Below are 25,444 nucleotides of genomic sequence, written 5' to 3' on the forward strand. Positions count from 1 at the left end.
TTTTTATTTTTTCGCCCCTGCCCTTCAAACAGTCTGAGTCCGCCACTGACTGACGCACACACACGCGCACGCACACACACACACACACACACACACACACGTGAAACGTTGCCAGATAACTTTATAATTTACATTAGGATAATTATTTTTTGTATTTTAAGTATTAATTAATTTTTTGGTATAATATTTTGTATTTATTATTTCATTTTATATATTTTCTGCAATTAAAACATGCTACCAACAGCTATAATAAATTGAAAAAATAAATGTTTTATCTACTGCTACTTTTACCAGCTGCAACATTAAAGTGATGAATATATTAATGAATTTATAATTATTTACTGATAATATAATATTCATTATTCTAAAATTACAATTATGCATAAAAGTAAAGAGTGAACTTTTTTATTTATTTTTTACATACAATCTATACAAAGATCTTCTAAAATATCATGTTTTGGTGTAAATGAAGCTACCTAATAGTTTATAAAAGTAGAGCTGAAACAAAAACTGAAAATTATGATGGCAACTGTTTTTCTTAGTTTAAGTCTTTAAGAGGGTTTTTTTTCCAACATAAAACTTGCATAAAAACTTTTTTCTGGTCTCCAACAAAAAAAAGACTGACAAAAATAGTTTTGCTCCAGACTTAAGTTCATTTTTGTTTTTAGCTTTTTCTGCATCGCATATTTTCACCTTCAATAAAACTTTAATTTACTTTTAATGTTACTACCCTAATTTTAAGCAGCCTTTTTTCATGGAGTAGACCAAGACTGAGCAGGTAGAAAATTTATAATATTACGAATCAAGAATGGGAAAATAACAGCAAAGCTGACAATGTAAACATTCACACACGTAACAGCAAACTGTAAAAACAAACAAATAAAACAACAGCAACAAAAGAACCACATATGTATTTGGGTCAATACAAAAAAAAATGCTATTAAAGTCGTAAGTATTGAAGTAATTACGAGACTAAAGTCTCGTAATTAAGACGAAGACGTAGAATTTATCCTCGTAAGTAATTCAACGATGCCCTTTCTCGTCTAAGTTCTGGAAAGATATTTGTAACTTCCTTTTTTTTTCAATTGAACCTAATTTGTCCCTTTGTTTTGAAAATATACTGTTTGGTTTCACTGACTTCCCATACACAAAAAAAATCAATATTACATTATAAATCTAATTATTCTATTGGCAAAATATCACATACATAAATCTCGATACACAAAAAAAATCCCCTCTTTTCTATATTTATAAGTGAAACCAAGCAGTATATTAATTCTATTAAAGACTCTACTAATTTGAAAGCTGCTAAAACTCTGAATATTTGTAATTTTTATAATATTTTTGTATGACAACCTCTTTATGATTTATTGAAACCCCCTGGCGACGTTCTGATGTATTTTTTTTTAATTACACCCCACCCAACTGCCTTAATAAAGTTCATTTAAAAAAAAAAAAAAAAAAAAAAAAAAAGTAATTCAACGACTTTAATCTTTTAAATTTTTTTTTTTTTTTCTAAATGTGGCCCTGATACTCCATCGTACATATGGGATTTATTTTATTTTATTTATTTATTTATTTTACAAAAATAACATCGCGTCAGCGTTCGTAAACTCATAGACATATATATATATGTATGTATAATATAAACTGACCTGAGAGCAGTTGGAGGGAGGCGGAAGTCAGGATTGACAGACTTCCGGTTCCAGACTCGAACAACCACCACCAAAATGGCGAAGATCGCCAAAACGCACGAAGGTAAATTATCTTTTTAAATCACTAAATAGCTTCTGGTACGAAGCACTTTTCAAATGACTGTGTGCCAATAAATGTTGTAGTCAATATCTAATTCTCTGGGGTTGACTGTAATGTATAATTTAGTTGTTTTTTGACGCGATAAGCAGCGGGCCGTGATGCGACGCAACGCGGCGGCTCAGATAATGGCGCTGGTTAGCATGCTAGTTAGCATGCTAGTTAGCCACGACTGTCGCTTACTATTTACCCTTTTATTTGTTGATATTGGTGCAACGTCTGGTGCCCCTAGACTCCTCTACATAGCCAGATGAATATTCAACCATGTGTTTTATTGTAAAACGTCCCCATTTTACACCACTATTTATTATTTAAAATCGCGTGTATAAATGTCTGATTTGGCTAACTCCAATTAGCATTAGCTTCAATTAACAACACCAGGAACGTGCAGCTATTTGTGTCAAGCTTACTGTTATTGACTCTATTTCTTTGTGCACACTGTTTAGGGAAGTATTCAGAGGTTTTATCTACTAAAAGTACCAATACCAGACTGTAAAAATACCCTATTATAAGTAAAACTCCTGCATTCAAAACCATAACGTACATATAGTTGTAGTTTTGCTATAACTATATTATACGTACTCAATCAGACACGTACTCAATCAGACACATGGAGCCCGTGGCTGTTGTTATATCATTTATTATAATCTTATAATACTTATATTATTCTTATTACTTAGGATTAATGTAAAAGCAGGAGTTACTGCTGTAAAGCTTGTGACGCACTGCAGCTAATGATTGTTGTCATTATAGATCAATCTACTAAACATTTTCTCCATTAATAGATTGTTTGTTGGATTTGTAAAATTTCTGAAAATGGTGATAAATGGAGTCACAATTACCCCCAGCCCAAAGTCACCCCTTAACAGTCCATAGTACCTCAACATTATGACTAATTCATTACAATCATCACAATGATTAAAAGTAAAAGCAGCAAATCTTCATTTTTTTAAACATAAAGGTTAGTTATTTCTGGTCTTAAACTGAGGTATTGCAACTCTATGTGTAACTGATTTGATGTGATGTTTTAAGGAATTCACAATACATATATTTAGGTGGAAAATGGCTTAAATGATAAAGACCAGTTAATTTTTCTTTCAGACAAGTTTTCAGCTGCCCTGTTGAGTAGTTTTAACAAAAACAAAACATCATATTTTTTGTTTTCTGTACAAATCAGAGCTGTTAAGTAATTAAATCAGGTGAAACGGTTCAATATGATTTCTCTCTAGAATGTAGTGGAGAACAAGTAGAAAGTAGCCTGGAAAGACTGCAGTAAACTTTTTTGTTATAAGCATTTTCTACAGAGGGATTAGATAAAGGAGATTGATAAGCCACATGAATGTTTGATTTGATTGCACTTTACCTGGATTGTGACATTAAAATCAAAAAGTAATAAAGTAAACGTACTTCAACAAATTAACCAAAAATAAATGTATTTTTGTACTGTGATGTTTTATTAATAATGTATTTTTTTCTTGTTTGTTTCTTCATTTCTCTGCAGACATCGAGGCCCAGATCCTGGAGATCCAGGGGATGAAGGCCACCCTGCTGGAGGAAGGAGAGCAGGGGGTGGGTCTGATCTCCACGGGCTTTTATGACCAGGAGATCTACGGAGGCAGTGACAGCCGCTTCGCTGGATACGTCACATCCATCGCTGCCAATGAACAAGAGGAGGTAAGTTATGATATATGGAAGATATATTTCTAGGGGTGTGACAATACACTCAGCTCACGAGACACGATATTGGGTTCACGAGAACTAGACAAGTTTTTACGAAAACTACAATGACACCATCTATGACTGGATCAACAGACTTTTATTTAATCGAGTTGCACATGCACTTTGAAATCTTTTATTATGACTCTTTACATGCATGATGTACGCATGAACTTTTAATAAACTTCTTCTTCCATAAATTGAAACTAAAACTAAAATGTATAAAAGTTAAAATAAAGTAAATGAAATATTTCTTTCTTTTTTTCAAGTGCGAACAATATGAGCCGTGTTTCCTTTAGGGGGAAGAGTGGCCACCAGGAAAGTCTCAAGTCTCGTCCTCTCAAATGTCCGCTCACTCTGCAATTCTCAATTACAAAAAGGCCTCCAGAGGGATTGAGAGACTCTGGAGGTGACGTATGGTTTTCGATCGTCGCGTAATTGCTTAGCGACAGTTTCGACCGTGATCACATAAGCGATGGATTAAACACGGGAGAAGCAACTTTGGCCGCCTTCACTAATTGTGCACATCTGCAGCTGATCAAAACAAAGCAGCATGGCTAATTTTGATGCACAGCATCTCCGCTGATCATAAACATAGCAATCTTGAATTAACCGGCATCGCTAACTGTGCACAGAGTGTCCAGTGCTTGTTGTAAACAAACCGAGATCGATAAGTGAACACCTCCTGCAGCAGCAGCACATACACACTGTACTGCTACAGAGCTAACTGTTAGCCTGTTAGCAATTTTCAGACCCTGGCTCTGCAGCTAGGGGAAACTGCTGCGGAGGACTGTGCCGCTTTGATTCGTTCTTACTCTTTTTAACGAGCCGTCACCTGCGACGTCATTCTGGCTGCTTGCTGCTTACCCTCCTTCTCCTCCTCTTCTTCTTTTCCTTTTACTGCCCCCACAGGTCACAAAGTTTGGATAGCTCACAAGTCTCGCGAGACAGATTTTTAACAAAAAAAGAAATATCATCGAGTTTAATCTCGCAAGATCTCATGGCACAAGATCTCGTCACACCCCTATATATTTCTCTAGAATTGTTGCAGAGTGTTGGCATGCAAACTACACCTCCTCCATTATGTGGTTATAATACTGTTACTGATAATATTTTTAATTCCATCACAATGTCACAGTTTTCTCTGGAGCTTGATTGCTCCCATTTGTCTGTTGCATATGGGCTAGGAGAGTCTTGCCATTTCTGGTGAGATTTGACTAGACTCTTTCTGTTTCTGTTTCTCTCCTCAGGATGATGAAGAAGATTCATCAACAAGCTTGTTGGGACAAAAGAAGCCAGGGTACCATGCACCGGTGGCCATTCTCAATGCCATTCCTCAGTCAGACGAGCAAGTACGTGTCGTTTTTTGTCTTTTAAATATGATGTTTTCACCTTCGTGGAATCGGAGGGAAATTCCAGTTATTGTAGAATTAAGGCGAGACACTACAGGCGAAAAATCGTCTTTTCATGCACCGGTCAATTTTTAGGCTGTTTTTCTCCCACAACACACATTTAATGAGGTCACACCTCATTTGCAAAACTTTTTAATACAAAATATTTTTTCTTGATGTAAATAAAACACCTGGAAAGTTTCATGGAGTTATCTTAAGTTTTTTTTTTTTTTTTAAACAACGTTTCACCTGTAGTGTCTCACAGTTTAATTTTAGTCAGTCAGCCGTTTTTTAATATTGTTCTTTTACTTTTCTGTTTAGAAACACACTCAGAATTTCTTCCCCTTCTTTGTTTTGCAGTATGACCCCTTTGCAGAGCATCGTCCACAGAAGATCGCAGAGCGGGAAGACGAATACAAACAAAGGCGCAGACAGATGATCATCTCTCCTGAGCGACTCGACCCCTTTGCAGACGGTAAATTTAGCTATTTTCTGACTTCATTACACCTTCCCCATTTCCTCCCCCCTTTTCACGGTTCACTTTTTTGTGACTTCCATGACTATCAATGGTTTCACAACCGTAGTTGCTGTTTTTAACCCTTCGACCACAATGCGATAGCTTGCTTCCCAGACTTGATGCCTTCCCCGTGGTCAATCCTCTGTGGTCCAGGAACATTTTGTGTCATTGTATGTTTCTCTTCCTAATCTTTTGATAATATGTTTCAAATGTCATGGTGGGCTCAAGTTTATCTTCTGGTTTGGAATAATCTTTTCAGGGTCTTAATGTGCAAAATAAAAGTTTTATTCTGGTGCGTGCAATAAAACAAAGAGAAACCCACTGCAGGGTAACCATGCTTTTCAGTGGGAGAGGTGGTTAGGTGCTCAATGATTTAAAAAAAGGGGTATTTCACCTAACAGACGTGGGTCGCAGATGGGTTGTGTGTGAGTCGAAGGGTTAACTATCCCATGTGAGGGTCAGCATAAATTATGATGGAAAAAAAGGCATTTTCCTCTTGTAGAATATGAGGATGTAAGGTTTAGGGTTAGATTTGGTGTAATTCACCTGCCAATACACTTTGCTATTCCATGCTGAGCTCAGTTGACAACATCCTGCTTGCTTATAGACAGAGCTTAACCTCCCACAGCAGGCATTGCAGAGAAATATGCTTTGGCCTAGTCAGTTTAGGATTATTTCTCGTTCGATCAGGGTTATGTTATAACAGAGACGTGAGAATCGGATCCAATTTGTCCCGCCAGTTTGTTTTTTTTAGTCTTCTGGGCTGTGATTAAAGGGACAGTGTGGATTTTTTTTGTCTGGTTGTATGAGGTACTTCTCGACAGTCGGTGTATTACCTGCAGCAGGTGGCGGTCTGAGAATCCTCAGTTTGGGAAAGCAGGCAGGAGTACTAACACCGAAGATAAACAATGTACTGCTGTAGATTGGGGCACCCTAAGTGTTTGCTCAATTCAAAATATTTTCACTGCTTAATGTTATCAGACAGCTCTGTTTAAGTTTACACGGGGGGAATTGAAGCCCTTATCTGCTCTCTTCAAAGCCACCAGACTCCATTGATAAAAACATTTTTACCTTGCAGAACACAGGAGTTGCTGGTCTACCGCCCACTCAGTTGCTTAGTTTGTTAATGTTATTGTGTGATTTCATGTTCATATTCACCAAAGTGGCACAATAACACAAACTTACTAACAGATGGGCGGCTGTGGCTCAGTTGGTAGAGTCAGTTGGCCCCCAACCAAAGGGTTGGTGGTTCGATCCCTGACCGTCACAGCCTACATGCTGAAGTATCCTGAACCCCAAATTTCTCCCGATGCTGCGTTCATCGGTGAATGAATGAATTGGCAGGTGGGACCGTTTAGGGTAGCCTCTGCCACCAGTATGAATGTGTGTGTGAAAGGGTGAATGAGCGCTGAGTCTGAGTTTTGAGTGGTCGCAAAGCGACTAGAAAAGCGCTATATAAGTGCAGGTCCATTTACCATTTACCAGATGAAGGCAGTAGTAGGTCAAGAACTCCTGTGTTCTGTGAGGAGAAATTGATGTGTTTGGCTCTGAAGAGAGCATAGTTGTTTCCCCCTTAAACAGGGCTGTTTGACGGCAAGCTAAAGAGGTGAAACTACTCTAAATATAGCGTACCCATAAGTTGATATTGATTTTTATTACACACTTAGAATACTTTTATCATCTCCCCTGTCCACAGCAGTAGATTGTTTAGCTTCTGTGTCGGTACTTCTGCCTGTTTCTGCAACCTGGGGGCGTACGGACCGCCATCTACTGTAGATAATACACTGGTTATGGATAAGTACAACATCCCAACTATCCCTTTAACCACCTCTGTGGGCAACCATTGTCCTTGGACCTCAGCATAGGACATGATTGTTACTTTTACAAATCTGAGGATTAAGTTTATTGGGCTTTAATTACGTCTAATCATGAAGACTTGAATACTGTGCCTGGAAAAGGCATTGTAAAACAACAAGCAGTAGTCTGAGCCAGCTAGTTAACTGTTTTCCATTTTTATTGCATCTTCACCTCCACTGACAATATGAGCTTTAATGGCCTGAGAGCTTCAGGTGTTGGTCTAGGTAGGGCTTATCTGAAGCCTGCATGTAGAGAGAGCTCTTTGTACAAACGTTATTGTGTAAATATATTTTTATTTTACAACTCTCTCTGTAAAATAGAAATATGTTATCAAGAAAAAATGTGTACCACAATACCACAGGCCCATACTAACTGTCCTTAATTTCTCTCCTACAGCAGTACTGCTTTGCCAGTCCTGTACTGCACTCTGTTAAGGGTGCAGCAACTCATCCTGTGTAGGTTATGGGGGAACACAGAGAACTGTGCACTTTCTGTCAGTTTGGTCAGGGTCCACTGGCTGTTTGTTTGGGGGCCTTTGAGGGGAATCAGATGCAGCCCAGCTACAACAAACCTCAACCCCCCCAAGTTTTTTTTATATCTGGCTTATCAATTTTTCCCTACAAATTTAAGATAAAAGTTCCCGTGCATTCATGATGGAAAATCACTGCCCAAATATTTGACTATATTTCTTATCCTTATTTGAAGTCAAGATCTAAAATGTATCATGATTGGATATTAACCAGTCCTGTTGAGGCGAGTCAGCATGGCTCTGACATGTCATTTATTATATTTTTGGGCTATATTTATCATAATTTGTTGCCTATTTTTTTTTTAATTAGTAGATGCTCATATATTGTCAGAATGTCACTCCTAGAAGTAACCTCAATCTTGACTTCATTTTTATAAGCTAGTGTAAACAAAAACTGTACCACATGGTCTCCACATGAGTTTTTTTCTAGTTTCTATGCCCCAAGAAGATATGTCTTTTTATTTTTGAGTGCCGTTAAATCAATGCAACACAGGTGGTATACTGTTGTGTGTGAGTTCAAACCCTTTTCCAAAGTGTTACTAATGGTAAAGAGAAATTTTCTAGGCTTCTTTTCTGCCGGTTGAAGTCTGACTGCAGAGGGACCCTTGGCACTGAAAGTGTACGTATTCTGAAGAGCACAGCCCAGGACCCCTGCATCAGTGATGGCTATAACTTCTTAATCCACTTTAAGAAAACACCACAACCTCAGCTCTTCTCTCTATGTATCTGCTTGTTTTTCATTAGAATGCTATGACTGTATGTAAGCAAGACAAAATGTATATTTGTATGTAATTCAGTAGGAATGTTTTTGTGAATCAGCTGTTTTTATAATAAAACAGGAACCTAAGTTAATCTGTTGGTAAAGAGAGTCAGGGTTAGCTGGCTGTGTTTGTGCTTGCTGTGTTTGTAATAACTTGGGTCCCTGGAGCGTATACTGATGAGTGTCCTATGTTCTTGTTCGTGCTCTTTCGCGCAGGGGGCAAAACGCCGGACCCCAAGCTGCAGGTCAGGTCATACGTGGACGTCATGTTAGAACAGAACCTGTCCAAAGAGGAGGTGAGTGCCTACCCACAGTTTTCTTTAACTGGAGGCCATTTCCACGTTAGTCCTTTGTGTTTTGTTGTATCATTTTTATGACATTCGTGCACTTTTCCTTTTGTAGAGAGAGATTCGTCAGCAGCTGGCAGAGAAGGCCAAGGCTGGGGAGCTGAAAGCTGTCAACGGGTCCGCCGCCTCACAAGCTGCTGCAAAACGTAAACGTCGATGGGACCAGACAGCTGACCAAACCCCCTCTAATGCTACGCCCAAAAAGATGTCCAGCTGGGACCAGGCCGACTCCTCTGCTGAGGTGAGATTGAAATTATTGAAACAAGTACTTGACCGTTAAAAAAAAAAAAAAATCTTTTTTTTTAATCAATTGCTCATCCATTGTTTCCTTGAATTCTTGACAAATTGTTTTGAAAACCTATATATCAAAACATTCAATCAAAGTTTATTTTTGTTATTTTTTGCGGTTGCATTCATAAAAATCTATTTGAGAAGGAGCTGTAGAAACAAGGACTTTCACACAACTGTTTTGAAGTTGTGGATTGTCTTGGGCGTGCTTCAATTATGTACTTTTCCCTCTAGTGAGCCGCTTTGGGTTTGGCTTGGTAGGGAAGATCCGCCCAACTTCTCTGGTTAGCAGCTCAGTGACTACTACTACTGATTAGTTGATGCTGATTGGATACGGTTGAGGTGACGATTTCTCGCATGCGTGATTCATTTGCATACTGGACGCTGAGGGGTTAACATCTCCTGCTCTGACTGCAGCTGGGAGAGACTGCTGCAGGAGGACTGGGCCCTTTGTGAGTGCTTTGGCACGGCGCCTGCTACCGGTATTCTTTAAGAAGAGTAGGAACGAGTCTCCAAAAGACTCCAATAACGCCACAAAAAGGAGTATTGACGCTAGTTGCTTTTTTGAAAAAGAGTCTAAGTTGGCAGCACTGCTCGCTGCATCGGTCTTTTGTCACATTGGAACTCCGTTGGTTAGTCACTTCAAAGGGGGACGAACTAGTGGGTAGAGCCAAAACACTCAAAACTTCCCAAAAAGTACTCGGTGGAAACACGCCTATTCTTGTTTTTAATCTTGTATTTTCATCTTGTAGACTCCAGGACACACCCCCGGACACACCCCGGCACACACACCCTCAAACAGCCGATGGGATGAAACCCCCGGCCGCCCCAAAGGCAGTGAGACCCCGGGCGCCACTCCAAGCACCCGCATGTGGGACCCGACTCCCAGCCACACGCCCGCTGGCGCCGCCACGCCCGGCAGGGACACACCTGGCCACGCCACACCTGGCCACGGCGGAGCCACAGGAAGCGTACGCAAGAATCGCTGGGACGAAACCCCAAAGACAGAAAGGGAGACCCCGGGACATGGGAACGGCTGGGCTGAGACGCCACGCACAGACAGAGGAGACGAGTCGGTGGGCGAGACTCCGACCCCGGGCGCCAGTAAGAGGAAGTCAAGGTGGGATGAAACCCCTGCCAGTCAGATGGGATCCTCAACACCACTGCTAACTCCTGGAAAAACTCCCATTGGAACGCCAGCTATGAACATGGCCACCCCAACACCAGGTAGAGACACTTTCTTTACACTTGTTTGTATTTAGTTTGACTTTAGAAAGAAGGAACCGCTTTTGCAGAAGCTGATATTAGTCATATGAATCCTGAAGCCACTTTGATATTTAATGCAGGCCTGCGGGTGAACTCTGGCCCGACGATCAGTTCTGTTTAAAAATGTAAAAGATATAGCCAAAAAGTTAACAAATACTGAACATTTCGCCCCCAAACTATCCTCAAAACAGCAGAACTCCTGTGCTGTCAGTAACAGCCAATCACAGCATGTATTACTGGTGACAAAAACCCTTTTTTGCCCATATGAGGAAAAACTGGATGTCTAGCAGCAATACAAACAAGACAAAAGCTAATAAATATGAGGATAATTCATAGTTCATAGAAAAAGGGACCACCTTCAACTAAATTCATAATAGCTGGCATCATTTCTAAATTGTTTCTGCATTATTTATTATTGTAAAAAGTTTTCATATTGGACAACATATACACTAATATGCCTTTTAGTCCAGTATTGGTTAATTGATATATCTGTCCGACCCTTCATGCGTTTTTGTGTATGATTAGATCACTTTTGCAATGTACCAAAATAAAAGTTTTAAAAATTTGGTATGTTGTCACACATACAAACAAGATAATAATAATAAAGAAGTTAAAAAAGCAATCGAAAGAGGTTACTCTCAAAAGATTGCTAATGAACCCTGCCCTTTTTATGTTAGGATCCTATCCCACTGGTCACATAGAACCCTGAATGAACGAATATTGATAGATTTGTGTCTTTTACATGCTTAAAAAAATCAATTGCCTCTTTTGAAAAAGACGATTAGACCACATGTGACATTTTGGATTAGGCAGATGTTAACAGCTTTACCTCTGGAAAAAATAATGTGTATGCAGAGAGGGAAACCAGACTTGTTTGAGAAGATTTGGCGACTGTTTGTGAAAGACCTACATTTAGTAGAAATAGAAGACTGAAAACTGACTGTTGTAAACCTCTCACAGTGGCTAATATGATTCTACAACACGAAAAAGGAAGGACCTTAAATACACCTTTCATCAGGTGTATTTTGTCTGAGAGATTTGTGATTGTTGTTTCTTGGGTACAGTTCTATTAAATCTTATCTTTCTATTTGAGCACCTACCAGATACGACTGTAATCTATGCCTTAGGGCAGAACTGGACTGTTGCACCGCTGGAAAAGTTTGTGTACTTATAAAAAAGGTGCTGAATTGAATCTGTGTTGTATATGAGTAAAATCCCTAGAAGAATAGCTCAGGGAATTGTTCAAGTCCTTAGCTTTTTAAAAATATGTGGCCACCTTCACAACATACTCTCAGAACCCCATTTTATTGTGTTTTTAAGTGTGTTTAAATTTCTGTTTCCTTCAGGTCACCTGATGAGCATGACTCCAGAGCAACTGCAGGCGTGGAGGTGGGAGAGGGAGATCGATGAGAGGAACCGACCTCTCACAGATGAGGAGCTTGATGCCATGTTCCCCGAGGGATACAAGGTCCGTGCTCCTTTTTATTCACTTCATTTACTTAGTGATAAAAGCAGGGCTGATTCATAATGAACTTAATGAGTTTAATCAAATTATCTTATTTATATTTAGGAATGGTTGAACGATTTTGGAATTATTTTCATAGAGGTTGACATATTCACAGTGTACAACATTAAATGGACAGCATGTGCATTCCAAAAACGTATTTATTCTAAATAAATAAACAAAGTAAAGCAAACAAAAAACACACAATCTATGGAGTACAGAGAGCTACACAGTCTAATCTAAAATTATCTACAGAGTAAGCTTTGATATAGAGTGTGTGAAGCAAGGTTATAATAGTTTTGGATGTTTCATTAGTTTTAGTTTTAATTTCGTTGTCAATTTTTGTTTTCAAATTCAGTTAGTTTTAGTTAGTTTTCAGAGTGAGTTCATTAGTTTTAATTATTTTTTATTTTTTGGAAAATGCTTAGTTTTAGTTTAGTTTTTATTAGTTTTAGTGTTAGTTTTAGTTTTTTTGTAATGGGGTATTTGTTGGGTGCCAGATTCAATAAGGTCACAATAAATGTTTCCTTTGTCTGATCCATCTCAGCCCCAATAAGTTTATTAAGTCATAAAACCAGATGGATTAAATAGATTTAATATCAACCAAAAGAATTACGTATGAAAAAAGTTGACAAAGACGAAAACTAAGGACATTTTCACTATAATTTCAGTTAGTTTTAGTTAGTTTTGTAACCACATAATACAGTTTCAGTTAGTTATCGTTTTTTTAAAAACTCTCGTTTTTATTTTTATTTCAGTTAACGAAAATGTTTTTTCAATTCTAGTTTTTGTTATTTCGTTAGTTTTCGTTAACTATAATAACCTTGGTGTGAAGGTGTGTGTGAGCAAGTCAAGACTTATAATTTAGAAGTCATCCCAGTACTGACAGTTTGTCTTCTCCTCCACAGGTCTTGCCTCCACCAGCTGGCTACGTGCCGATCCGCACCCCGGCCCGTAAGCTGTCGGCCACACCAACCCCCATCGGAGGCATGACAGGCTTCCACATGCAGGTGGAGGACCGCACCACCAAACAGATGAACGACCAGCCCTCAGGGAACCTGCCCTTCCTCAAACCGGACGACATCCAGTACTTCGACAAACTGCTGGTGAGAATCAAAACATACATTTAAAAAAATAGATTGTAAAATCAGCAGCTGGGTTGTTTGTTCCGTCTGAAGTTAGACATGAGTGTTGATGGTGTGTGTTTGCGTTAGGTGGAGGTGGATGAGTCCACGCTGAGTCCAGAGGAGCAGAAAGAGAGGAAGATCATGAAGCTGCTGCTGAAGATTAAAAATGGAACACCGCCCATGAGGAAGGTTGGTCGATTTTATCTTCTCATATGATTTTCAGGGTCCATTTCTAACCCTCTGAACTCCAGCTAACAGATTCTGGGCTTTTTTTTCTCCCCATTTTTTTATTTTTTTGCACATTTTACTCACTTTGTCCTTGTATTTCTCTGCAGTATATAAAATGTATAAGTCCTGCAGCTAGAAGTAGGGAGAATTCAAGGCTCGTGTCTTTTGTGCAGAATAAATAAAGTCCTAAAAAGAAGCAACATTTTCCAAGTGCCCACAAGTGTCACCAGTACTGGGAAAATCTCAAGGGGCTCTGCAAGCTATAAATATTAAGATATTTCTCTTTTTCCAAGCTCTGCTCTGTTAACAGCCTGCAGCTCCATTCATAGGATTTTTGTCACAAGATTGTGTGACTGAGTAGAGTTATTCATGGCTTCACAGTATCGCCGAGGGGCAGAATTTAGTTTGAGTTTCTGGCTCCGAGTATGTAATTCTGGTGATTTTTCTTAAATTGTCTTTTACTTTTGTTGGGTTCAGAGGATTAAAACAGACAGACAGCTGTTCTGTATACTTCTTCTGTCCATTCTTTATGTCAAACAATCTGCCAAAATAGCATGAAGCATGACATCACACCCAATGCAAGATCCACACCCAGCACTGAGCCTGTCTGTGGCTGCAGTGTGAATATTTACTTGCTAAAGGATCTCCTCTCTGAGGAGCTGCTGCTTTCAGTGGAGGTCAAAGTGTTGGCCATCATACTCCGCTGGGATCAGCAGATACTAATAATGAATTATTATATTATTTATCAAGGGTTTTTCTGAATTTTTAACCGATCCTCTCCCCTCTCTCCAGGCCGCTCTGCGTCAGATCACAGATAAAGCTCGTGAGTTTGGAGCCGGCCCGCTCTTCAATCAGATCCTGCCGCTGCTCATGTCGCCCACCCTGGAGGACCAGGAGCGCCACCTGCTGGTTAAAGTCATCGACCGCATTCTCTACAAACTGGACGACCTGGTTCGACCATACGTACACAAGGTAGGCTCCATTTAAAATAAGATCTGCTCTTTTTTTTCCTTTGGATTATGTGTGAGTAACTGAGGTCATTGTCCTCTTTGTGTCCAGATCCTGGTGGTGATCGAGCCGCTGCTGATTGATGAAGATTACTACGCGAGAGTTGAAGGCAGAGAGATCATCTCTAACTTGGCAAAGGTAACGTGAGGGTTTTTTTTCAATAAAGTACACTCTGTTTCCTGCGAACTATTCTCGCCTGTTCAGCCGCTCCGTGGTTAGATCAGGGCTAGTCGTTCGCTAGATGAACACCAACACGAGAGCCAGCAGACCTGACCACTGATGTCTCGTCTGTTCTCACCCTGCACCCGTTGGTTACAGCCACATATTACGCTGATAGAATCTTATTTATTGGTTTCATATATATTAATCTGTCTATAAAGCGCCATGTCAACGTCAAGCATTGAGGAAACACTGGAGGCAGGTTACAAATTATTTAGATAAAATAAATACAAAAATAAACTACAATAGAGTAGATAAAAACAAAAGTAAATGATATTAATAACAATAAAAAGTAATAAACCTAGATAAAAAAAATGAAAATAATAAAAAATAAAAAAGTAAAGCATGATAAAATGTATATTTGAAAATGGACTATTAAATAATGACAAATAAAGAAAAGAAAATGTTTTTTAACAAAGACAGACAGAAAAGACAGAAAAATATTATAGAAATATTATATGTTCTCACCCTGCACCCGTTGGTTACAGCCACATATTACACTGATAGAATGTTATTTGTTTATTTATTTCATATATGTTAATCTATCTATAAACATTTCAGTTTCAAATATAGACCTGTGCACCTGGAAAACAAGCACATGTTCTGCTAAAGTAGTGATTCTTCTTTCTTTTGTTTTTAATTGCACATTTATATTGAAATGACTTACTTGTTTTAGGGAGCAATGCAGAAGTATTTCTTTTGAGATGATGTAAAGCATTTTACACACCAAACCACAAACAGCCTGTGCTAACTGACAACATATGACAGAGTTTTGTACATCTGTGTGACATTTAAATTTTTGTCATTGCTTTTTTTTATTCATTCTTCTACTCAAAACGTGCATGACAAGAATACCACTTATTGGTTTAATACATTTTAGGAATGTTTTCTTGTAGCGCCGTTGTATCAAAGAATTAGGTCTGGGTTGTCCTGCCTAAATGTATGATATCAGTTTATTTATATAACCCAATATCACAAATCACAAATTCACCATAAGGGGCTTTTAAATCTCTGCGCATCCTGTCCTCTGAGCCTTGACATGCATAAGGATTTCTCCCCAAAAATACATGAATAAAAGGGAGAAAATGTAAGAAAAGAAACTTGGAAGGAATCTCCCTCTGACGGTGAAAAGACATGATATAATATTGTGATCTTAAAACAGTTTTTGGGAGCTTCTGCAGCAGTCTCGTCTGTTCTCAACCTGCACCCGTTGGTTACATCAGATTATAGGATTTATAGAATAGAAATGATTTATTATAGAATTGAATTGTTAAAAACATATAGCAGTGCAATATAACCCTGTTAGTTTACGTTTAATAAAGATTCCTTGGTCCTATGATCATTTATTTCAATTAATAACTATTAAAGTTAGTATTGTTGCTTGACTCAAACCTCACCTGGTCAGTAAATGTCTGTATATCTAACTCTGATATTTTGTCCGCTTCAGGCCGCCGGTTTGGCCACGATGATCTCAACGATGCGTCCCGATATCGACAACATGGATGAGTACGTGAGAAACACGACGGCCCGAGCCTTCGCCGTGGTCGCCTCCGCTCTCGGCATTCCCTCTCTGCTGCCGTTCCTCAAAGCCGTGTGCAAAAGCAAGAAGTCGTGGCAGGCTCGCCACACGGGCATCAAGATCGTGCAGCAGATCGCCATCCTCATGGGCTGCGCCATCCTGCCCCACCTCCGCAGCTTGGTGGAGATCATCGAGCACGGTCAGTCACGGTCCTATCTTAAGGTGTTTGTAGCTTCTTGTAGACTCCAGATTTCTTATTTCTTAGAGGGAGTTCTTAAAAGTAAATCCTTTTTTTAGACCAATTTTTTGCTCATTTTTCTACTTTTCTACTAAATCAACAAAAGGTTGCTCCACAGTTTCTACATACTGAAGCACATTTAATGTTTTTAACAGGATCAATTTATTCCAAAAGGTTTATTGTTGGCCATGTTTTAGAATAAAGTGATTTTTAAGAAATATCACAATTTTAAGCTTCATTTCAGGTACTTTTTGTCGTGGAAACTTTCATCGAAAAGTTCAAACTCCAACGATAAAGCCAATTTTTACAGTTTCCTTGCTATTATAATTTAATTTATTTATGTTATTTATTTGCAAAGCACTTTTCATTGTTAAAAGCAATCCCAAGGTGCTTCAGAGTACAACAAGATTAAAAACAGGTTTAAAAACAAGAGCACAACGATAGGTTTAAGAAAAGGCTACGATGAAAGGTGTGTTTTTGGCAGCTTTGGGGTGCAGAGGGTTAAATTGTGACTTAAGTTGTGACTCTGACTTTTGTTCTTCTGTGTGTTTGTGCAGGTCTGGTGGACGAGCAGCAGAAGGTCAGGACCATCAGCGCTCTGGCTATAGCCGCCCTCGCTGAGGCTGCCACTCCCTACGGTATCGAGTCCTTTGACTCGGTCCTCAAGCCTCTCTGGAAGGGTATCAGGCAGCACAGAGGCAAGGTAAGAAATCGTGTGCATACACATACAAAGCAATCATGTGGGGACGGGACTGATGCAGACAAGTAGACACGTTTCTGTTTTGAAGCTGAGAAGTGGGGTGGGCAGCTCGGTACATTCTGTGCACATGTCAGTGTGTGAATGTGCACGCATGTCTCGAAGTACGACTGAGAGGGGGCGCGTTTTGACTGACTGACGGGTGACAGAAACTCTGCTGAACAACGGTAACACAACGCAAAATAACTTTATATTATGAATCATGTAAAAATACTTTCAGTAGCTTCAAATGTGACATTAACCCATTGAAGCCTGGAAAAGCGGATACGTTGTTTTGTAGTATTTGTATAAGCTCTCAAATACTTTTTGAATTTCATTTCTATCTGCTACAGAGGCTGAAAAATCTTTTATTGAGTAGAAACGTTGACACTTGACAATTTCCAGAAAATTTTCAGGTTTTAGGGGCTTATTTTAAAATCGGCCAGAGGTTTTACAGGCGTTTTAGGCCTCAGTGGGTTAACGCAGCACATGAGACTATAGGGGGCCGCGGCGGTCTAGGTAATTAATGGGAAACCCTGTAAAGGATTAAAGACAAAATCTGAGTTTGTATTCTCATTAATCTCCCCCTCTTTGTCTCCAGGGTCTGGCTGCTTTCCTCAAAGCCATCGGTTACCTGATCCCGCTGATGGACGCAGAGTACGCCAACTACTACACCAGAGAGGTGATGCTGATCCTCATCAGAGAGTTCCAGTCGCCCGACGAGGAGATGAAGAAGATTGTGCTCAAGGTAAAGGATGGAAACCAAACTTCGTTACACTTCCTGCGACTCATTCTCGCCTGTGCAGCTGCTGAATGGTTGTCACGGGGCTAGTATGTCGCTAGATGAACACCAGCACGAGAATTAGCAGAGCTGATTAATCCGTGTCCTCTCTGTTCTCACCCTGCACCCGTTGGTGACATTTCTGCAAGAAATCCAAACAAACGCTTGAATCCCTGTCGATGTCCTCGTTTTCCTTCTCCTGACATGTGCTTGTGTTTTCCTTCCTGCAGGTGGTGAAACAGTGCTGCGGCACTGATGGTGTGGAAGCAAACTACATCAAGACGGAGATCCTGCCGCCGTTCTTCAAACACTTCTGGCAGCACAGGATGGCTCTGGACAGACGCAACTACAGACAGGTGAGCCTTCATCCCTTATAAGGGAAATATACAGTTAAAAAATAGCCATTCCAGCTGTTTATATGTTATTTTATTATAAAACAATGTAATACATAATAATCTCAGTGCAATGTTTTATTAACATAGCATGCAAGTCTTATTTTATTTGTTTCGGTTGTAGTTTATTTGTTTTATTTATCTAGGATATTTTAATATTGTCCACATTTCAATTCCGATTAATATTCTCAAGATTTAAGAATTCATTGCTGTGTTTACTTAATGCATGCACTATGTTTCCTGCGAACTATTCTCGCCTGTTCAGCCGCTCCGTGGTTAGATCAGGGCTAGTCGTTCGCTAGATGAACACCAACACGAGAGCCAGCAGACCTGACCACTGATGTCTCGTCTGTTCTCACCCTGCACCCGTTGGTTACAGCCACATATTACACTGATAGAATCGTATTTATTGGTTTCATATACATTAATCTGTCTATAAAGCGCCATGTCAATGTCAAGCATTGAGGAAACACTGGAGGCAGGTTACAAATTATTTAGATAAAACAAGTACAATAGAATAAATAAAAACAAAAGTAAATGATGATAATAATAACAATAAAAAGTAATAAACCTAGACAAAAAAAGATGAAAATAATAAAAAAATACAGTAAAGGATGATAAAATATATATTTGAAAGTGGAACACTAAGATGCAGAAAAATATTATAATATATATTGAAATGATATTCATTTAATATTATGATCCCTCTGAACAGCTGGTGGACACCACGGTGGAGCTGGCCAACAAAGTGGGAGCAGCAGAGATCATTTCTCGCATCGTGGACGACCTGAAAGACGAGGCGGAGCAGTACAGGAAGATGGTGATGGAGACCATCGAGAAGATCATGGGCAACCTGGGCGCGGCCGACATCGACCACAAGCTGGAGGAGCAGCTGATCGACGGCATCCTGTACGCCTTCCAGGAGCAGACGACAGAGGTGAGGGAGAGGATGAGGCATTTCTTCATAGTGGTTTGGTTTTGTTAACTCAAGTTATGTCAAAATGTATTTATAGAGCACTGTAGAACCTGATAATGTAATAAATTCCCGATAATGTAAGAAAAATCTGCACTTGAGTCCATTGAAAATGTAATAAAACCTGATAATGTAATAAAGTGCATTTCCCAATAATGTAATAAAGTATAACATCAATGGAGGTTATTACATTATCAGGTTAGCCTTCATTTAGCAAGCCCTGATAATGTAATAATTCCCCAATATTGTAATAATTTAACAGCAGACCACCCATTACTTGGGTTCAAGTGGTGATACTGTGTATCAACTCTAGCTCAAGAGCTCTAGCGCCACCAACAGGTCAAAGTTGAATGTTTATTCACTTTTGACCCGCTTGGTGTTATACTTTATTACATAATTGGTAAAAAAAAGTGTATTACATTATTGGGAAATGTCTAGATATTGGCTCTGAAATTAAACTCTTATCACCTATTTTAGTTTTTATATTATTATTGTCCGAACAAATGTACCTACAATCAAGTGAAGAAAACAATGGTGGTCTAATCATTTGTATTATGTTTTAACATAAGTGAGATCAGAAATGGGTTTCAGTGGCTCAACCTGAAAAGTAGTTATTGTTTATTCACAGTGTATTTTAGCCTTACTGCAGGAGCTGAGCTGGGCTGGAAATAACAAGAGCAAATAAAGATACACAATCTGGCTAAAATTCATGCCAAATGCATGAACACAGCTAAAACTATTAACAAATGAAGAATGAAAAGCTCAACCTGCCCTGAGGGTTAAATACAATAAAATCCTACACAAATATAGTAATGAATAAAAAAAAAAAAAAAATGGGGAAAAAAATACTAAAACAATGTTAACTTCTTCTTTTCGTTGTCTTCCAGGACTCTGTGATGCTGAATGGCTTCGGCACGGTGGTGAACGCCCTCGGGAAGCGCGTGAAGCCGTACCTGCCGCAGATCTGCGGTACGGTGCTGTGGCGTCTCAACAACAAGTCGGCCAAAGTGCGTCAGCAGGCCGCCGACCTGATCTCCCGCACCGCCGTGGTCATGAAGACGTGTCAGGAGGTTAGCTGCTGTTAATAAAAAGAGATACAGAGACCCAAAGATGCGATCGCATGAGTTATTTTTAGAAACTCATCATTTTTGTTTGTTTGTTTGCTTGCAGGAAAAGCTGATGGGTCACTTGGGCGTGGTGCTGTACGAGTACCTGGGAGAGGAGTACCCCGAGGTGCTGGGCAGCATCCTGGGAGCGCTGAAGGCCATCGTTAACGTTATTGGTACGTCGCCGCAGATTTCAGGATTTATAAAAGGAAACACCTGTCAGGAAGAGTAGGAGGCAGGAAGTAAAGTGGTTTAATGTGTATAAATGTAAATAACAAAATATTCTAAGCATTAGGGCTGGGCGATATGGCAAAAAAAAAAAAAAAAGATCACAATATATTTTTTCATATCGTCCGATCTAAATTATTATCACGATTTTTATACTGTTTTTAAACTGCCCGTCTTAAATCATCTGTACTAATAACTAAAGAAAGTAGAGATTAGTTCAATATTTTTTTACATACAAAATAAATAAGATGAACATAGAAAAAATATAAAAAATAGTTTTAGTCAAATGTAGAAAAAAATAACCGTGAACTACTTTAGTGTTTTTGCAGATATAAGACCTGAAATAAACAAACTGTGAGATTTGTTGTTAGAAAGCCCACGCTGTTAATGTTTTGTTAACTTGTTAATGGAACTTGGTTCTATTCAGTCATAACTTGTTTCTCTGCAAGTTTTCATATGTCCCACGCTCTTGAATGCACCGTTGAATGCACCATACCTGTGTGTGAATTGCTGTGCTGTGAATGTTAGTTTTCTCTCCATTCAGCAGCGGATAGATTGTAATTTCCTTTGCGCTTTCCCAACATTCACCTGTTCCTCTCTGGTTTATGGCTCCAAATCATGGCTGTCTATGGCTGTCATCTATTTCTCTGCCCTTAGCTCCACGTTTAGCTCCACGTTTGGTCTTTCTGTTTACTCCTCCGATAAATTACAAACCGACATGTTTGATCGAGTAAATATACTCACAGCTGATCACTGTAATCCACCTGAAATTTATCGCGATCATATAATCGCCCAGCCCCACTAAACGTAGGTCATTGTGATACCTCTCTAGTGTGGTTATATCATGGAACACTAATCTGGATAATTTGTCTTCTTGTTGCAGGTATGCACAAGATGACTCCACCGATCAAAGACCTGCTTCCCCGTCTGACTCCCATCCTGAAGAACAGACACGAGAAGGTGCAGGAGAACTGCATCGACCTGGTGGGAAGGATCGCCGACAGGTCGGTGGAATAAAACCTTAGATTTACATCATAAAAATGTGATTGTAGTGTGTATTATCACTATTATCTGTGTCCTGACTTGTGTGTGTTTTTTAGGGGAGCTGAGTACGTGTCGGCCAGGGAGTGGATGAGGATTTGTTTCGAGCTGCTGGAGCTGCTGAAGGCTCACAAGAAAGCGATCCGCAGAGCAACGGTCAACACGTTCGGCTACATCGCCAAAGCCATTGGGTGAGCGCCATTAACGGTGTCTGTGTTTATGTTTAGCACAACATTCTTTAGCCTCTTATAGTGCGCTGGGTCCATGCATTAAATCTGAAAATGTACAAAATCAGAAGGGTGAAAGGTGATTGATTGATTTTATTTGACCATTCTTGATACAAAAAATATGAAACAGCAACCTGTGTCATACGTAATATAAATAGATAAAAAAAATAGTCAGGGATGACACAATAAAGCCCTAAGGCTTATTTCCATTGTGGTCCCTATAATAGAAAAGGAAGAAAATTCCTGTTGGCTATTTTCCTCATAATGCAGTATACTTAATATTGCATTTAAAGAAAAAAAGAAAATGGCATGATTTTATTGTTTAAATTTATTTCAGAAAGTGATGGAAATTTATACTGTACATAAATAAATAAATATATATATATATATATTTATGTGTGTGTTTTTGAGATAAGTAATTATGTATTTTGGCCTCGCCTTTATTTAACTCACAGAAAGTACTGGGAAAAGAGATTTTTAACTGTTCATAAAATGTATTTTATTTGCTATTAAAGGTTAAGTAGGTAAAGTTTAAAGCCTTTATCAGTTTTTCTGTAAACGTGTGAAAGCCTGACCCCCCTCTGCTCCTCGTCCCTGCAGCCCTCACGACGTGCTGGCCACGCTGCTCAACAACCTGAAGGTGCAGGAGCGTCAGAACCGCGTCTGCACCACCGTGGCCATCGCCATCGTGGCCGAGACCTGCTCGCCGTTCACCGTGCTGCCGGCGCTCATGAACGAGTACCGCGTGCCAGAGCTTAACGTGCAGAACGGCGTGCTCAAGTCCCTCTCCTTCCTGTTCGAGTACATCGGAGAGATGGGCAAAGACTACATCTACGCCGTCACGCCGCTGCTGGAGGACGCGCTCATGGACCGGTGAGTCCACCTTTAATCTGTTAACCGGGCCCGCCATTTCCGCCTACTGTATGTCAATATTTGTGCACACTGGGGTCCCTAAACAGGCTTTGAATTAGATAAACTTGGTATCACTGGAAAGCTGGAACTTTACAACCACAAACATAGAGCATTCAGAGGGTGAGCAGCTTTCCTTGGTATAGTGACAATAAGAAGGTTTCGTCATCCAATTGCTGAAAATACAGAAATCTCCAAATTGACCAAAGTTCATGAACCCAAATCACAGCATAGATTCTTCTATGGGTTTTCTGACCATTTTTATCCATTCTATGTATGAATAAAGTTGCATTATTGAGCTCCAAATGTGTGTAGCAAATGGTATCAACCCAAAAATTGCTGCAACAACATCGAACATGGAAATGGACTTTAGAAAGCCAACACTAATGTTATAGGCTTTATACCCCGTAATAATAATAAAATAATAATAATAATAATAATAATAGATTTCAATAAATAATTAATTGATTCAAGTCATTTTTTATTAGATATTTTTGACCAGAACAACATGTTCTCAGCTTTCAGATGATGTCATCACTTCTATGTAGCATTTATTGTTGACCTGCTATCTCCCCCTAAACATCCACTAAACAACCACCAATTCTCCATAGTAACTGGTTTAATGAACACAAAGCTTCTGGTTTTAACCTCGGGGACTAACCGTTGACCCTGTTCCTGCAGAGACCTGGTCCACAGACAGACGGCCAGCGCCGTGGTGCAGCACATGTCTCTGGGCGTGTACGGCTTCGGCTGCGAGGATTCTCTCAACCACCTGTTGAACTACGTCTGGCCCAACGTGTTCGAGACGTCGCCGCACGTCATCCAGGCGGTGATGGGAGCGCTGGAGGGGCTGCGGGTCGCCATCGGGCCCTGCCGCATGCTGCAGTACTGCCTACAGGTCAGCACCAATATATACATTATTATATATTATATTAGACATTGTTATCTATTTATTATGCTGCAGTACTGCCTACAGGTCTTTTCGTGTCTTTTTGGGTCATTTTGTGTCTTTTTTATAATTTTGTGTTCAATTTGTGCCTTTTTGGGTCATTTTGTGTCTGTTTTTTGGTCATTTTGTGTCTTTTTTTTATAATTTTGTGGTCAATTTTGCCTTTTTTGGTCATTTCATGTCTTTTTTTTTATAATTTTGTGGTCAATTTTGCCTTTTTTGGTCATTTTCTGTCTCTTTTTTTTATAATTTTGTGGTCAATTTGTGCCTTTTTTGGTCAATTTGTGTCTTTTTATCGTCATTTTGTTTCTTTTTATGGTCATTTTGTTTCTTTTCTGGGTGATCTGAACTGTGCGTGTGAGATTGTGTTCAGTGAGCGGGGTCGTGGACAACATGCATGTTAAATTGGGGGTCGCGACTCAAAAAGGTTGAGAACTACTGCTTTAGATAACTGTCATTATCTTTAGATGGAGGATCTGTCTTATTTTAATAACATGGACTAAAGAGTTAAATCTAATAAAAAGCTCCCTGTGACTGACGGTGCTGTCGTTTGCTCCTCAGGGTTTGTTCCACCCGGCGAGGAAGGTGCGAGACGTTTACTGGAAGATCTACAACTCCATCTACATCGGCTCGCAGGACGCGCTCATCGCCCACTACCCGCAGGTCTACAACGACGAGAAGAACATGTACGTCCGCTACGAGCTTGACTACGTCTTGTAAATAATAATTCTTCTTTCCTCTCCTCCCTTCATCCGTCACTCTCACCGTCGTCTGTGACTCGGTCTGAAGCCGAGTCCCTTTTTATTTAGCAGCTGTGATGTTTCGGGTTAAAACCGTCTGTTTGATGAAGCTTTACTGGCCCCGGACTGAAAAAACGAGCATGAAAATAGGAGAAAAAAGAGGAAACTTGTAGAGTCTGTATGTAATTTTTTTTTAATTTTTACTCTTTGAGTGTTCCCTGTAAGAAAACGGCCGAGCCTCGATTGTTGCAGAATGCAGAGAAAAGTCATCAGGATGTTTTAAATATTTGGATCATTTTTTTGTTAGTGTACGACCCGCTCCTCCGTCACCTCTCTTCTTACTAGATCGTTGCTTTATTTAACCGAATAAAATGTTTGTGTATAAAACTCCAACTCCAACTGTGTTTTTATTGTCTTCATATAACCTGAACCCAGTGTCCAATATACATGAAATGCATGAGTGTCGTAAACATTGAACATTAATAATAATAATGGTAATGGTATGGTTCAAGAAACCCAAGGACGCAATACAATAGAAAATTTTAATTGTCACAAAAAAATGTTTACGCCGCAGCTATATTATATTATTTTTTATCCATCTAGACTCATTATCATTTTTAGTTTTATTGCTATATATTCAGTCAAACAACTTGGTTCCAAAATAGCATTGTGGAAAGAAAACATGCCTTAAAAAATATGAAAATAATATAATTAAAATAAATTATATATAAAATAATATATAATAGTGATAATTAGGAGGAAAAAAACATTTTAACATGCTTTAAAATTGGGTGTTTAAAGATAAATATTTTAAAAAAAAATTTAGATAAGATTATTTTTGTGTTTGTGACTGTTTGACTCTTGATAACTAAAGTTTATTTTCATTAATGAGGATTTTTATGTTTTTTTAAATTTTATTTGTATCTATTATATTGTGTGTATGAGACACATGAGGTTCATATTCTGTGAAAATCATGATGTTGCCGTCCATTATACAAACATTTATTTGATAGTTTTGTAGACATGAACACTCTTC

At 39.1% G+C, this 25,444-nt stretch overlaps 1 protein-coding gene across 3 annotated transcripts; it reads left to right on the forward strand.

The window, feature by feature from the left end:
* The first annotated feature begins 1,667 nt into the window (after window positions 1–1,667).
* On the forward strand, window positions 1,668–24,801 carry sf3b1 (splicing factor 3b, subunit 1). 3 transcript variants are annotated; one of them, XM_059342490.1, is made up of 24 exons: window positions 1,668–1,758; window positions 3,314–3,486; window positions 4,779–4,880; window positions 5,280–5,394; window positions 8,799–8,878; window positions 8,985–9,170; window positions 9,970–10,444; window positions 11,830–11,951; window positions 12,896–13,093; window positions 13,202–13,303; window positions 14,135–14,314; window positions 14,402–14,488; window positions 16,017–16,287; window positions 16,884–17,029; window positions 17,664–17,810; window positions 18,074–18,199; window positions 18,951–19,172; window positions 20,096–20,278; window positions 20,379–20,490; window positions 21,426–21,546; window positions 21,643–21,774; window positions 22,411–22,683; window positions 23,401–23,617; window positions 24,230–24,801. In XM_059342490.1, exons 1-24 carry the CDS (start codon window positions 1,731–1,733, stop codon window positions 24,386–24,388), a joined length of 3,957 nt encoding a protein of 1,318 aa, XP_059198473.1. In that variant the 5' UTR covers window positions 1,668–1,730; the 3' UTR covers window positions 24,389–24,801. The 3 variants fall into 3 exon arrangements, with proteins under 3 accessions (XP_059198473.1, XP_059198476.1, XP_059198474.1); XM_059342491.1 differs by lacking the exons at window positions 1,668–1,758; window positions 3,314–3,486; window positions 4,779–4,880; window positions 5,280–5,394 and adding an exon at window positions 5,524–8,441; XM_059342493.1 differs by lacking the exons at window positions 8,799–8,878; window positions 8,985–9,170; window positions 9,970–10,444; ... (15 more) ...; window positions 23,401–23,617; window positions 24,230–24,801 and adding an exon at window positions 7,690–8,771.
* Window positions 24,802–25,444: the final 643 nt, after the last annotated feature.

This window comes from Centropristis striata, chromosome 10 (assembly GCF_030273125.1).
Source record: "Centropristis striata isolate RG_2023a ecotype Rhode Island chromosome 10, C.striata_1.0, whole genome shotgun sequence".
NCBI lineage: Eukaryota > Metazoa > Chordata > Actinopteri > Perciformes > Serranidae > Centropristis > Centropristis striata.